General features: G+C 40.2%; 1 protein-coding gene across 9 annotated transcripts in view; it reads right to left on the reverse strand.

Moving 5' to 3' along the window:
- The window catches only part of SPATA6 (spermatogenesis associated 6), a 52,388-nt gene extending 36,100 nt beyond the window's left edge, over window positions 1–16,288 (reverse strand). For 7 of the 9 annotated variants that reach the window (XR_003992614.1, XR_003992613.1, XR_003992615.1 and 4 more), the window contains exons 1-6: window positions 16,151–16,252; window positions 10,368–10,505; window positions 8,781–8,829; window positions 7,895–7,936; window positions 6,446–6,570; window positions 1,246–1,326 (exon numbers count right to left, since the gene is read on the reverse strand). Coding sequence is in view for 6 of the 9 variants with exons in the window: in XM_030494651.1 (XP_030350511.1) it covers window positions 1,246–1,326; window positions 6,446–6,570; window positions 7,895–7,936; window positions 8,781–8,829; window positions 10,368–10,505; window positions 16,151–16,198 (483 nt within the window). In the remaining 3 variants the exon portion in view is untranslated. Of the gene's footprint in view, window positions 1–1,245; window positions 1,327–6,445; window positions 6,571–7,894; window positions 7,937–8,780; window positions 8,830–10,367; window positions 10,506–16,150 lie in introns of all 9 variants that reach the window. The other 2 variants (XM_030494650.1, XM_030494649.1) reach the window with 2 other exon arrangements.
- Window positions 16,289–16,577: the final 289 nt, after the last annotated feature.

The following is a 16,577-nucleotide window of genomic DNA, read 5'->3' on the forward strand; positions in this document are numbered from 1 at the left end:
CGACCAACACCCCCAACTCCTTCGCTGCAGGGCTGCTCTGAATCACTTCTCCACCCAACAGTGAATGAGGCTGCAGCTGTGTGTTTGTTTTGCATCGACACAGTTTGAATGTGGCATCACTCGGACTATTCATGCCAGGGTCTTTCTCATGCCTGTACTAGCACTTGTGCACTTGGTAGTGAGCCAGAGTATGGAACTGGCCCAAACAAACCCAGACCTGATTCTCTAAGCTTAATTTCAATTTCACCAGAAGTAGGCTGTGCTTCTTCTGTCTTACACCAATTGTGTGTAATCACAATCACAATCACTGCAACACATGCAAATTTGATATGCCATTCATAACATATTAAATACTTTTAAGGACATTGTAAATCAAGCTGAAGTTAGTTTTCTGGCAATTACTGTTTTCACTTTTTTTTTTTAATTCTTTATCTAAGTGCCTCAATACATTCTGTTTGCTAAATTTGCAAGAAACGTCTCAGTGAACTAATTAGCAATGCCACAAACAGTCCCCTAACCTTCTTTCATGCAAGCTTTCCCGACAACCATTCCATTTTAATGATGCTGAACCATTTTTCCAGTAATACAGCAAAAAACAGGAGGACATAAGAATAACTTTACGTGACAGCTTGTGCCAGGAAACCCAACCAAAATTCCAATCTGTGAGACTAGAATAGAATGCAACCAAAGGAACAAACACATCAGAGATTTTTTTCCCCCTAGTCTCCTCAGCTACTTCACCTTTAACTTTGCTCATTGCAGAAGTAGCATTTCCATATTAATACTGGTGACAGCCTTTTCAACAAAAAAATAATTTCCAATACTGTTACTGATACTGTTATGGAAAACAATTAAATTAATTGGTTTGGTTTTTATAAGATACCTTCTCTGACTTCACCTGGCTTTCATTGTCCTTAATTTTAAGTGTCAGTAAGAAATGGTGAGAAGGCATCTTCCCACCTAGAAATACACCAGGGATTGACACTTCAGCTGATCATAGAACACAGCAGCTGATAATTGTTTCAGATTCAAGGAACTCTCAGCATTTACTGTCATGCACCAAGCCCACTCTTTACTCATACTTGATTAAAAATTTAATCAAGTTGTCAAGCACCCATGATAACTGCTGTAACCACAACAAAAGAATGAGAAAAGTTTGAAGTGAGCAGCACATGCAAAAATTGGAACCAAGGCTATCAATATTAAATCTAAAAATTAAATTGCAAACAATTAAATTATGCTAACCTGTATGTGACTCCTTCCTGAGCTTAACAGACTTTCTGTAATAAGGGAGCTTGTAGAAAATCTCAATTTTGGTGCAATTCCCTAGAAGAGAGACAATAATTGAACATCAAGCTCCTACTCAAGATAAAGGGTATCAAAGAGGTAAATGTCACCTAATGTAACAAACCATCCCTAATTTTCAGCCATTTCCTTTGTTAATTTCAGCCTTTAATAAAGATAATTAGAAAAGACAGAACAGCAATGGTAAATGTCAAGATGCTAACATTTGCATTTCTGACAATTCAATTACAGATGATTATATTGCTTTCGTACAACAATTAAGGTCTGACTTTTATTTCAACACATTTCTTTGTCAAAAGCACTTTTAAAGATTTTTCATGCCATGCTATATAGCATCAATAAAAATTGCAGTCATGCTCTGGAAGTTTCATTCACACTAACTTTGGAAACTTCCTTATAAACAGTCTCAATTGTGCAATCTTTTTTGGTAAAAACATTTGGAAAATTGGTCAGTTACACTGCAAATAACTACAATTTGTAACAGTATGATTAAGAATACTCTTTATTCTGCAACCATTAGAGCAAAGTTTGATTTCTGTGGATTGTCTCCCATGTTCTATAACCATGTTCCACTTCCTCTCGATCCCCTCTTATACATGTGGCTGGCAAGAGGCAGCTCCAGTTTGACCAATTTACAATCAGAGGGGTCCAACTGGACGTCCTGGACAAGCAGCACACTTGTACTAATGGCTAGCAGGTCTCTGTCTCTATGTGGCTAACAGTTTCTGTTCAACTCATCTTCTTTTACTGCAGCCATGTATAGAAACATTAATACCTCCAACAACTCTGTCTCCTGTTAAATTTAGCTAGAATTGACCAATGTATACAACATGTACTGAGTGTAAATGGCAGAGATTACAACACACAAGTGTTACTTCCCAAAAGAGTGACACTTAAAAAGGCATAAAAGAATTAAAGGCCACATTTGATATAAACAAGTGAGGATCATCTATGTGCAACTTATGCAGCTCTGCAGAAGCAAACAGAGAATCAAGCACCCGTAGAACTTTCTAACCTCTCTCCTTTCAACACGGACAGAGTTTGCTGCCCCGAAGCATCTGTGTGCCTGGGCATTTGTGCACATGAACACACAAAATCACCGAGAAACAAAAGGAGTTGGTCTGTTTGTGACTCTGCCCTATGTTTGTAAGAATTAGCAGGAACCTCATAAGTGAAGTCTACTGCTGAACCAAACTATGTTCTACCACCAGCCTAAACACACACTGATTTCCCATAAGTGAATATGATCTGGTCCAAGGTTAGATTATGGAAATAAAATGATAAAAATGCCAGGAAAGCTCAGGCATAACAATTAACAGAGTCCAGGATTCAATCAAGTCAAGTTATGGCATACAAAAGAGATTTTAAAGCTGACCATCTTTAATCAACTCATTACATTCCTAATGAACTGTCAAGTGCTACCAACAATTTAAAAAAGGACACATCAGAACTAGTAAGTCTTCTATAAAAAGCAACAATTGAGCACCTACTGCTCTTACAGAGACTGGAAATGATTACAGGATTGTTAAATGCTCCTACCTTAATAAATAAATAAATAAATCACACAAAACTATGTTTTCTTCAAAGAAATGATTTGGGGAGAGCGGATACAGGATGGCACTGGCATACACAGCCAAGGAGATGTTGAAAGTAACTTACAGGCCAAAAGCAACCAGAGAACTTCTGTTTTCTTCAGTTCCCAAACTAGAGATTGCTGAAGGTTATTCAAAATAGCATTATGTAAAGACTGCCACACAGCCCCAGACATATCTCTAAATAAAAATCCAGCCAGAAAGTTTCTGGCATCTGTTCTTCTGCCTCTGGCTTAGTGGTGTCTACAGCCCTGAGCAGGCTTGTCAGTCCTTCTGCATCAGTCATTAAACAGAAGCGGTAAGGATGTAATAATAATTTGATCATAGAAAAAAAATAAAAGTTGGTTCATATTCAGAAGAAAACAAGTTAGAAAAGTCTAATATGTGCTTCTGACTGTAAGGAGCATGAGTAAGTTTGCAGCATAAAATGGTATACATGAATGTAATAGAAGGTCTTGCATTGGTTTGCTAATAAAAGACAGCATAACTAAAAAGAAACTGCTTTAAGTAACATGGCAAATAGTGCATGAGGGTGCGGAATGGAGATAAGAACATCTGTAAGAAGTCATCACCAGTCAAGGCTTAAACATATTCTGAAAGGCAAGGGTTGCAGAGAAACACAGAAGAGCCAGCAGAAGCCTCAGCTGGGCAACACTGGGCCAGGAGAGATAACTCGAGGCGTGTCCTGTATGCGTATTGTGTTTGTAAGCCTCATAAGACACTTAGCCAGAGACATTATCAGGCAAGTGCCAGATTTCTGGAGGAGTTCTGATCCTCTCAACTTGGGATTCCTTCCAACTGGCAGATTAGCAGTGTTAATCAGACACTGCTTGTCACTGCCTATCTGAACTCCACAACTGTAACCTTGCTGTTGCTACCTTTATTTTTTTAATAAAAGACAAATATATATTGGGAATCAAAGTGCTGCTGAAGCACAGCTGTCAGTCAAAAACACTCAACATCTCAGCTAGCTATAAATAACTTTTCCTGAAGGAAGAACATGGCTTTGGCATAGGAATAATGTGAGGGTTCTCACGACCTTGTTTAACACTTTGCCTTTTGCTTAGCATTCACATTCAGTGCTTGGTGTGGACAGACTTCGCAGGAGATACTTGCCAGTAAAGATTAGGGAACGCCAGAAGATGGAGGCATTTGAGACTGCACTGCTACTGGAGGTAAAAATTGTCTCACAGCTATCCCATTTGGCAAGCAAGGAGAGGAACCACAAGTTCTTTTTGGGAGCCTCCCTCCAATTCCATCTAACACAGATTCTTTATTATTCAGAAAACCGGGGTCAGTGTGCCAAATTCCTTTCTTAAACTGTTTCTGCGATGGAGATGGTATGGAGCAACAGCTGCTGCAGTCCTCGTTCCAGGGCAGAGATGGATTTCATTTACACTGTTCCCAAGGACATGGAAGCACATTTCTGTCTTACATCTGTCTTTCACTTCTTAAAGCTACTACAGTGTCATCATTCAACTACACATCCGAATGACTGATCACATCTTCTCGCAGCTCACAAATTACAGCACCTTCTCTTTACTAGAAGGTACCTAATTTTTGTATTAAAGACCTCAGTCCAACAAAAATCCTCAAACTTCTCTAATGGTTCTGTTTCTGCAAAGATTCCTTATATTGCACTCACAAAAAATCTGAAACCATTTTGCTAATACCACCTCATATATTACTTCCTGCCTATCTACGCTTTCTCAACAGTAGGGAAGTACCTATTCTACAAGTAATATGAAAGCAATACAGTCCCACCCCCTCTTTTGAGCCACCACTAACATGCATAGGATAAGCCATATCAAAGAATGCTATGGTCAAAAAATAATGGCTATTTTTGCAGGGACAGTTTAAGCTGCTGCAGAACCATACATTTTGTATCACAAAATCACAGCTTTAATTCATTTAAAAGTAACACAGCATTAGACACCAAATTAGCACTTATAATTGCAAGTGACTGGGCAATTTCCAAGTTGCCCTTGCTGGGGAAAGATTATACCTGCTAAAAGATACCAATGACCTTTAACCAGCATTTTCCTCCTGCTATGTGTTTTTAATCCAATCACAATGGACAGGGTAAGTGAGCCCCTATCTTCCCAATCCAAATGTCCTGCCAATCCACTAGTAAAACTTAACAAAAATAAGATAAAACAAACCACAAAACACATCTCTCACATCATCTTCAAAGTGCCTGCCTGAGTTATTCCACTGACACCATAAGACTCAGCAGTCAAACTCTATGAAAGGGCAGTGTGATATGAATTCATTTTCATTTACTATGTACTTGAGTTGTTATCTCCAGAAGATTAACATTAATTCATTGCACTCATTCTGCCAATTAGTTGTAATTTATCATAGCTTTTTTGAAACTGTAGAAAAGGCAAGTTACTAAATGAGTGTGAATGGCCCAAACTTAAGAAACAGGCTTTGGAAGTGAAAAACAATCATGCAGCCCTAAGCTAAATTTCAGTTACTTACTATTTTCGTGGTGACCTTGCACCTCAGGGAGGCCCAGAAGTCAGATGACACAGCACTATACATTTGTACTGACTGTCATTGTCTTAAACAGTACCAAAAATAGTCTGAAAAAAATGCTACAAAGGCAGACAACGGAGGAGGGTTACATGGTTTACGTGTTGAGAACTGTGAAGTTGATGTGATATTTCCCTTTTCTCTTGCACCCCTTTGTCCTGGGTTCAGCTATAGCAGTCATTTTTCTCCTGCTTAGTAGCTGGTGCAGTGCTGTGTTTTTTTAACTTTCAGCCTGGGAACAACGCTGATAACACCGATGTTTTTAGTTGTTGCTAAGTAATGTTTATTCCAACCAAGGACTTTCTCAGTCTCATGCTTTGCCAGGGAGGAGGGGAAGCCGGGAGGAAGCAGAGACAGGACACCTGACCCAAACTAGCCAAAGGGGTATTCCATACCACAGCACGTCATGCCCAGTATATAAACCGGGGGGAGTTACCCGGAAGGCCCAGATCACTGCTCGGGTCGGGCTGGGTATCGGTCGGCGGGTGGTGAGCAATTGTATCCTCTCCCCTTGTTATTTCACTAATCGTTATTATCATTGGTGGTAGCAGTAGTGGTTTTGTGTTATACCTTAGTTGCGGGACTGCTCTTATCTCAACCCGTGGGAGTTGCATTCTTCCCATTCTCCTCCCCATCCCTCCGGGAGCGGGGGGAGGAAGAAGGGGGAGGGGGGGAGTGAGCGAGCGGCTGTGTGGTTCTGAGTTACCGGCTGGGCTCAAACCACGACACCCTTCAACTACCAACTGCATCATGGATTAAACTGTATGGAAGCCATGTCATGGTGCCACACTGCAAACCAAGTGGAAACTAACTTTTTCGCATTGAATAATTTCTTGAAGCATTTTGAAAAGAGATTATACCTTCACCAAAGTTCAACTGTGGATTTGTACATTCAGTACCTGAAATGGCAAAATCTGTCAGAAGTAATCGCTTTTCATTTGAAGTAGTTCAAGGGGTTTCTTCAGTGAAACACACTGAATCATAAATACAATTCACAGATATTCACTCACTGTAAAAGAAGAGGACCTCTTCATTAAAATCTCACGATCAAAACCATGGTGCCCACGGGTAAGCTTAGGGTCAGGGAACAGGAAATCTCTTGTATTTTCTTCATATGTAGCTAGAACTTTTCCTACTGAAAAGAAAAATATGTACCTTAATTGGAAAATAGATAAAGTGATATAGTACAGACACCACACACAAGCCCATACTGAAACTTGGTAAGTTCTGTTCTCTACAAACAGCAAAGCTCTAAAACTCATACCACACTAGGAAATAACCTCATCAAGTTAAATCAGCAGCAATGTGCAGAATCTACTCTGAAAGTATGTTTCATAATTACCGGAAAAAAAATAAAGAAGATTGTGTTAACTGTTCTACAAGGGACATATGAGAAGACTTCTGTAGGCAATTCTTCAGTAGTTTTTCCCTTTTTTTCCCTTCCATGCCACAGAAGAAACCAGTATTCTTTTTAATGGCAGCCAATCCCTTACCAAAAGCTGTATCATTCCATACAGTAGTAGTAATAGCAGGCATAGTAGTAAGAAAGAAATGCAAAAACCATCAAAATAATTATCTCAAGATTTTGTCACTATCCTGGTTCGCTACTTCTTTAAACAGCTATTTTCTTTAGGGGAAAACCTTGAATGTACAGCATAAAAAAAAATTAAAAACTGTGCTAATGCAGTCATCGGACTGTGTTGGGCTGACCCCTGAAATTAAAGTCCTTATGAAAGATCTTTTACCCTCCCACAACAAAAATCCGTGTTCAGTAGATTTCTTCATGTAAAGAGCCTGGTGAGTCACCCAAAAGAAGAAATAGTTTCCTTGAAAGTACTAAGGACAAGAGCCAGAGAGTGCTTTTAACACCAGTATCCAAACGAGTCTTCTTTAAAATTTGACTTTATTTCTAATAAAATGCAGATTTACATTATTCATGGGAACACTTGAATTTCATTAAAATAGATTTTTATAATCACACAAACCAATAACAGAAGTATGACAAATCGCTATTTATTATCTTCACATATCCCAAGAGACCTGTAATACTTATAGCAAGGATAAGAGTTTTCCCAATGGTCACCATTAAAATGGAAGGAAAAAAAGTGTCATTCTGAGAACAAGATTATGCACTCTGAAATTTCACAGGCAGCCACTTTGCAAGTGAATTGTGATGCAGTTAATTAGTGTGCACTGGATGAGTTCAGTTTATTTTCCATTTTTAAAATATTATCACTTTCCTAAGCTTGAGTATGGTACATTTCAATATTCAGTTATTATTCTCTTTCAAGAATGAGATCCTCTTGATCTATTAACATTTTAAATTCAGAGGACTATTTGTTGAAGTGCTTTCTATGTTGTTTGTGTCTTGGAAGAAGTGATTATGCTGTAACGGGGCAATGTCCTCATGGAAATTCACCTATTAAACTGCATAATTTATGAAGAAATTGATACAATACCTGGAGGAACGAGCTGTATTAGTTCAAGTACTGTTGTGTCAACTAGAAAGGGAAAAAGTTTTTTCATGAGTTAAAAAACATAAAATGGAAAGTAATTCTCCCAGTCAAAACCCAAGAAAAATGGCTCGCTGATTTAAGCTCCATAGCACTGTACATAGCTGCACTACTTCCACTACACCAACAAGAGAAAATTAAGAACAGCTTGCATAAATACCACAGATGAACACAACGGCATTAGCAGCGTATACAAATGACAACTCTAAATTTGACTTAGAACTTGGTAAGTTCTATCTGCTGCCAAGTTTGTCCTTCCTTTTAAAGAAGATGAAAACTTTGTCACTTTTTCATATAACTCCCAATATGAAGGAGCATATTTGTGGAGTTTGAGTTCAGGGTCAGTGTTGTCTCATTATAATTCATTATGCTCCACATGTGGCAAGACATAATTTTCTTAAGAAGTGAAATGAATAATTTTACAAAAACCAAATAAAAGATCAGATAAAGGAATCTGTTACCTATCTGGATAACCAGCTGGATTTTTCGTTAATTATGACTTTTTACCCTTTTTCTGTTCTAAAGCATGTAGCATACATTTCTAGAGGCATTTTGTTAGATAACAGTATTTTGGGTAAGTTACTAGTATCCAAAGACAGCAAAAAACCTCTGCCTGCATGGGCAAGGAACCTTCTATTCTGAAAACCCACTAATACTACTGTTCTACTTATTTAGTACATGATATACTACACTGGTTAGCCACTAGCTTTTCAGAGAACAGGCTCCTGATAGAAAAATTATCACATACTTTAATCCTCCAAAAAGTCTTTGAAGCCTATACATGCATGACATTAATGCATACAACACAGTATACATAAAAAGCAGAACCTACGTTCCAGTAACTCCACAAGGTCTCCAGGATCAACTATATCAGCAAATGTCTGGAAAATAAATTAATAAATAGTAATAATGGCACAATGTCATCAGATAGACCTCTAGGGAAAGAGAAGGAAAAAAAAAAAAGCCCCTAAATGACAATACTCTCCCTTGCCAAGATGGTTGCCAAGAGTCCTATCCCCACTGGTAAAAGAAAGGAAACTGAAATTATCATCTGGCACATGATCAAATTCATTGAAAGCTAGCAGTTCTTGTAATATGCTTTCTAGCCATTCAGAGTTACCTCTCCATATTTAAATTAGGAGGTATTGTGAAGAGCTGAACACATAGAGATAAGTATTGTCTGAGAAAATTTCAAAAGAGAAAGATAAAATGCTGAATGTACTAGAATTCTGATAGATGAAGAATATATTCTTTAATATATTAGTAATGCCTTGAGCTTTATTTCCATGGAAGTGACTATTCATGTAGAGAGCACTGTTCAGGGCTTTTTTTTTAACCTGAATCCCACGTGAAATAGGTGACAAGGAATAGTGGAGGATGCTGCACTGGATATTCAGTAGGATACAGAGTTTCCCCTAATTCAGTACAAAAGTCTCAGCAGAGTGGTGTAGGTCACTTTGCTGTTCAAGGAACCAACCACTAAAAATCACAAAGTACTGGTGCTCCACAGGTATCTAGACATAAGCAATAGCTATTTGTAAGAAGGCAGGTATTATTCTCTGCTTTCTTGTTCACCTCTTTTGTAAGCAGATGGATCTTGGTGTCTTGGAGTTCCCCTAAATTACACTGAAAACAGTATTCGATACATCTCCCTTAAGTAGTTTGTGGTATGTTTGCCTTTAAAGAACTATGGGTTTTTTTACACTTCAGTAGCTGGTGAAATTATCACGTTTGTACCTTACCCACATCACCAGAGCATCACTGATGTTTACTCAGCCTGGTTTTCAAAGTGCTGGGGGATGCTTAAAGGAAAAGAACTAGAAAGCGCAAAGTATTATTATTCATAGGTAGTCCAGAAGCCAGATCATATCTGTAAGATACTGTGTTTCATTATCCCTGTGGTACTAATAATGAAGCTAGCAAGAACTCAGAATATGTGATAAACAACCATAAATTATGTGGCCAGAGTACCAATCTGGGAATTCTAGTGACAAACCATGAGAAAAGTATCTCAAAGGGAGAAAGATGTCACCAAAAAGGCATGAGCTGCTATTCCATCTTTCTACTAAATTAAATTAACTTTCCTATATCCTATACCCTTTGTTCTTCAACTTGCTATAATTTTTAAAACAACATTCAGTTCCTTCCAAGCCAAGTAAACAGACACTGAAAAAGGACAGTTCACAGAAGAATGAACACCTAAAATGTCTCATCATACATTATAATCTCCAGCATGCAAAAATCTTGAGTAAACCATGTGGATAATACAGGCACACACCTCCTTTGTGCTGAAGAAAAGCAGGAGTTACAATACTGTGCCATCCTCAGTGTGACTTGTGCTCAGGGGTTTTGCAGTGAGTTTCTGTGGAGTTTGGGATAGGTTTTACTTGGCTTGTATTAGCTCTTGACACTATCTTACCTTCTTAAATACTAGTTTTTCTTGAAAGAAGAGTGGAAACGCTGCAGGGACACATTGAGTTTTTTGGTGTTGCCCAAGTACAGAGACACTGAGATAAAGCTCCTCTTTGTCTTTCAGCAGCATGCCAGGGCAAGTTATCTGTAAGAGGAACACACTCATTAAACAAACTGAACTTCAGTTACAGAAGTAATAGCTGTTTTCAAGATAAAAATGAAATGGTCAAAGCTGAAGTGGTTGATTTCTGAGAGTCAGAGTATAACATACCAGCGTGAAAAAAAATCTTTTCTAAAGCAATTCTGTTTGTACAGACTGACTAGGAAAAAATAGTCACTATATTATAACAATCAGGACCAAATTCTTCTCACTGTAAGTAAACATACTCCAGTCTTCAACCACAACAGAAACCTGGTATCCCAATTCCAGGTTAATACAGTTAAGGCATGGACTGACTACATAAGAGGTAATCATCAAGGATCACATCATGTTCTATATGGAGTCATGTAGAATAAGGTCTACATCATGCCAAGACACAAAAACCCACCCAAATTATAGTCTAGCTACAGACAGAATGATGCTGGTAAACATACATGCTTAGATATTTTTACTCTGTCCAGCCACCAAAAAAGGCAAGCTCATTTGCAAATGTTACATTAACTTTGCTTTCTACTATGTAAATAAAAAACCCCAATTGTTCTGTTGCTATCAGACACATGGCACACAAAGCTTCATTTAAGAAGTTTGGCCACAGTGGAGGGTATTCAAGGCAGGGAAGGCTCCTCATTAGACTGCCAGATACCGCCACTCATCTCTCAACGTTCTCTGGACAATTCTTATTCTTTACGTAAGAAGTTGGTATGTTTTTAAAGCTCTGATGATCATCAGATGTTCTTTCTTGTTTTCACTGCAAGGATGTACACAACTCATTGCAAAACTATTTGCTGTTTTCTTCCAAGCCACGTGGTTTTATTCTATTACCCAGCCAGAGACTTGTCACCTTTCAGTTCAGTTCTACCGTTCACTTCTTACCGCAATATAATAAACATGAGGTTGTCTCTTCCAACATGAGGTTGCTGGAGAAAGTGCTCAGACTTTCCATTGCCAGGTAAAAAGACAAAGGAGGAGAGCGACAGAACTTAAAGTAAGTGCGTTGCTTACAGTTTCCTACTCCCAAATGAATGTTTTACTTGAGAAATCCTAACCAGATTTAAAAAAAAACTACACAAATAGCAGAAGAACAGCCTCAGGTGAAAGCAATAACAGAAACCTATGTGTGATAGATTATTATAATATAATGTAAGCAAAAAAAAAAATAGTGCTTCTACTCATAAACATCCGAGGAGGAAAAAAAAAAGGGTTTCCACTCCATGTAAATGAGGGCTTCGAATCTGCAAAAGAAGTGCCAGAATAATAGATATCCCAGTTGAAACAGACTGTCAAGCATTAAACAGCTTGTATGACACGCATGCAGTTGCAAGTGTGAATAGGAGGGAGTGAGACAGACAGATTTCATTCATAGAAAGCGAGATCCTCCAAACTACACACTACACGTCATATTAGCTTAATTCTTGCTTTTCTTCTTGACATTTCTGTAGAATTGACTATCATTTTTAGCTGGAGTTTTGTGCCTTTCACCTTAGAGAATGCAACCAATATTTGCCTATTTATTGAGATGAAAGTGGAAGGTTTGAAGACATCGGAGAGGACAAAACCGCAAGCAACAGGTGCCATTTAACCTGGCTGTCCTGCAAAAGAAAATTAATTCTTACAAATCATCATATGGAGCAAGATAGAACACGTGGAAACTGGTGCTTTTACTACCCTTTAGATAGACTGCACAATTTGTTGCCTGGGCTGGAATAACAAATCTACACGTTCCTGTAACTTTAAATCAGCTCTAAAAATGAATGACACACGTATTCCTGCAGTTCATGAAATCTGTTTTGTAGTATGTGATGCATGGAGCTTCACAACAGTTAGGTGACAAACTGAAGCTCTTATCTGACTGCAAACTGTTTAGGCAGGGACCATTTTAAAAACTGTAATGGTATTACCTATGGATCCGCTAAGGAAGAGGGATATCAATGCTGCAATTAACTGATCTTACCACTAGTCCTAGCCAGGAGGTCTATGATAAATGTCTAGGACAGTATTACTTTGGACTTCCCTGCGGCAATTTCCAGGAGGATGGAAAATGTGTATCAGCCTTATTGTTGGGCCACAATAAAGAAATCACTGAATTCACAGAAAGTTCGACCTGAACAGGAGGAAGAACTTTACTGTGAGGGTCACTCAGTGTGGAAATATGTTGCCCAGAAGGAGTCTTCTTCCCTGGAGATATTCAAGAGTCATCTGGAGACAATCCTGAGCAATGTGCTCTAGGTGACCCTGCCTGAGCAGGGAGGTTGGACTAGATGACGTGCAGTGGTCCCTTCTAGCCTCAATCACTCTGTGATTCTGCGATCTCATGGAAAGGAACAGAATACTACTGATCCACAACTCCCTGTGGCATCCATTTGTTACATGCAGTCCTAAAATTGTGGCTGCCTATGTAACCAATGACAAAGGCAGGCCTTGAAAAATCCCTTTAATTGCCCACTACCATCAAAACAAAGAGCTCCTTGTGAAGGGCCACGGCCAGTATTAACTTCTGCTGAGTGCAAGCTTCCAGAAAGAACAGCATTTTGGATTTAGAGTTGCAAAAATAATCTCCTCAATGTGAAGACATGCCATTTTAGTCTCCTTACCTGACAGTAATCCACAATGCTATTAATTCACCTCAGTGCTTAAAGCTTTACCTACCTTCACTGCTGCATTTGTGAATTCTCCATGTGGCAATGACATGAAGAATAATGTGAATTTCATTCTGTTCCTACATGAGCAATCTAAATGCCAGCAGCAGAGGAGGGCACCAAAATTAGTCTCAAAAAAACAAATAACAATGAAATCTCAGTCTGAGCAATCATGAATTATTCAACTTTAATTAATGGCAGGGTAAACCAAATAAGGTCTTTAACTGAAGTTTTCCATTTTAGAAGAGCAGCCTTTCAGAAATGAAGAAAACTAGCAATGAGATAAACCAAAGAGCTGGTGGACTCAGGTCGGAAAAGATCTTGGAATTTCATTAAGTTAAAAGAAGCAAAACCCATTTGTATCTTAAAGCAAGGGAAAACCAAAGAGGACAGAACTTCTGACACAAGTAGATAGGTTTTGAAGAGGGTTAAGAAATACACAGAATGTTGTAAAAGAATAGGAAAAGGAATCATAAATTTGGACAAGACTTTAGTCACAAATAAAGCAAACAAGGTGAAAAGAAATGGACGTAGCATAAACAACCAAGATGTGAAAACTAACAAAGCTATGTCCTGGACACAACTGAATATTTTGCCCTAGTTTTAATAATACTTAACACAGGAGCAAAAAAGCAAACAACTTCATGAAAACAGAAGTTACCCAATATGCCAAAGACCTGGACCAAGGAGCCACAAGGAGGCTGAATCATATCCAGCTCAAGTTCTGAAAGAATGTAATTTTTCTTGCTGAGTCTATACGTAACCAAAGCCTATGTTATGAAAACAAGGACAGCACCACCTGTTGAAAAATAACAAACACAAGGCCCAGGTGAGGCAGAAAAAGAGATGTGAAAAACTATAACCCCATCAATCAGAATATTTAAATATGCAAAAGTAAAGAATAAAGATATGGCAGAAAAGACGACTAGAAAAAGCCCAGCAGCGCGTTTCATAAAAATAGATCAATCAAGCAAAACCTGACAGTTTCTTAAAAAAAACTGCTTTCTGGACTAATGATATCATATGGTGCCACACAAGAAATTATTACTTATGATGCAGAAATTGGGAGTTAGCATGAAAGTCCTAAGGTGGTACAGAACTGGCCAAACGAAAGCATCACAGAATCACAGAATGGTTTGGCTTGGAAGGGACCCTAAAGATCATCTGGTTCCAACCCCCTGCCATGGGGGGCTTCCACATCAGTTACATGCAAAACTGGGAGGCATCAATCTGAGGGTTACTATTAAAAATGTTCTTCTGTATATCCTGGGATCCATGCCTTTTAATATTTTTAGCGACCCTGACACAAGAAGTCAGAGTATTCTTATGAAATTTTCCAATTAAAATTCAGAAATCATCAAAGCTCAACAAAATGTTACAGAAAAACCTGTTTTGCAGGACCACAGTGATAGATATGAGATGTACCTACTGTGTATTAACAACAGGTTTTGCTTTCACTGTGGGGGACTAACCTTCAAACTGGCTGAGGGAAAGATGAGGAGTGTGTTAATAAATGACAGCAGAACAGCAGTGCAGCTGTGAGGAGACTATTTTTTTTAGACATATATTAAGACATATAGGATAACGTTGGACTTTTTAGCCCTGACATAACCTAAGGCAACAGTGATACCCCATCTGGAATGCTGAATTCAATTCCGATCCTGATCAATGCAGTTTCAAAATAGAAGAATAACACCCATTCCTAAAATGATCAGAGAACTGGTGAGTCTATCACCTAAAATACTACCAAAAGAACCAGGTCTCTTTAGCTAACAAAGATCAACTGTGAAATGACAGAACAGAACTGCTGCCCAAAAAAAACATCAAGAGAGCAAACACCAAAGAAGGAATTAAAATACTTAAGTGAAAAGTCAGTGTTGATATTTGCTTAAGAGTAGGGTGGCAACTAACCAGAAGGAAATTCAGGCTGGGAAGTTTTCAAACCATCAAAGAAGTGAAATGCCAAATCAGGCTCTGCTGCTTTCCAGGAATCAAGTGGGCCTCTGCATTATAAACACTAACTGTTGGGACAGTTAACCAACACCATTAGGGTGATACCCTCAAAGTCTATGTGTAGAAATTCACAGTGCTATTTCAGAGCAGCCAAGTAAGTTTGGGAACAAAGGTGGCTCAGCAACCAGGAATACTGGGTCCATTTCCCAATATTTACTTTCTGGATCTGCACTTGAATGTTTTGGATGGCACCTCGGGTTTTCCTTTCAGCAGCAAGCATTCTGGCAGCACTTGCCCTGTAAGGAGGCCAAACCGCTGGATTACAGCAAGCAGAGTGTATGAAGCCAACAACTCCAGAGTAACAGAGCACTGCCTACCTCAACTGCTTCTGCAAAGTTATTAGCAGAATGATAGTCTTATTTCCTCACACCTTGTATACAAGGAGAAAACTTTGCAAAGTGCAAAACAAGTGGTCATAACGTGATTAATGGGAAACGTTCCACTTTCACAGCTACTGACCTCACACCCCCTCCAGATAACACCCAGGTACTTCATAGCTGCCCTGTGCCACATCCTGCCCTCACAGGGACCTCATCACTCACATAAACGCATATGCCATGTACAAGCTGCTGTTTCCTGAGATTTGTTTTGTTTTGTTTCAGGAGTGCTCTTCCCACACCGTACAGCTTCCCAAGAATCAGTGTCTCTTAAAAATGACCTTTTCCACAGGGAAGTGAGCACGGTGAAGGAGCACGGCTGGTGCTAACACCACCGAGGGGCACGGGGACCGGCTGCCGTAGGATGCACACACAAAGGGGCAGAAGTTGCCCAGGAGCTGGAGCTCCAAACCGAAGGCGGCTCCCGCTCGGCAACAGAGCCCGGACCATCCTCCCAGTAGAACCACCGGGCCGGCATAACGGGGAGACGGCGGCCGACAGAGGTGAAGCAGGGCGGGAAGCGGCGCCGGAAGGGCAAACCGCGGCTTCTCCCGCAGCCTGCGGCCCGGCGGAGGCCGGCGGGGCCCGCGGGCCGGGCACTCACCGAGCGGACGTCCAGCTGCAGGACGCAGAGCAGCGCTTTCCGCGGCATGGGCGGCGGGGCCCGGCCCGCTCCGGTTCGCCCGCGCCGCGGGGCCGACGCCGTCGTCACGGCAACCGGGGCGCTTCCGGCGCCTGCGCAGGCGCCAACCCCACTCTCCAGCGCCGCTCCCGCCTTCCCACAATGCCCTGCGCGACAGCGGTTGCCCGTCCCACAGTGCCCTGCGCCCATGGCCGCTGTCCGGCCGCCATGTTGCGATGTGTGTGGTAATCGCGGCCCGGCCCGGCCTCGCTGCCCTCGCTGCCCTCGCTGCCCTCGCTGCCCTCGCTGCCCTCGCTCTGTGCTCCACAGGGCGCTCCATCTTCGTGCACACACAGTCTGTGCTGGTGCTTCTCTCAAGGCCACTGTGGTGCTGATGGGGAGCTGCTGG

This window comes from Strigops habroptila, chromosome 8, assembly GCF_004027225.2.
Source record: "Strigops habroptila isolate Jane chromosome 8, bStrHab1.2.pri, whole genome shotgun sequence".
NCBI classification, from domain to species: domain Eukaryota; kingdom Metazoa; phylum Chordata; class Aves; order Psittaciformes; family Psittacidae; genus Strigops; species Strigops habroptila.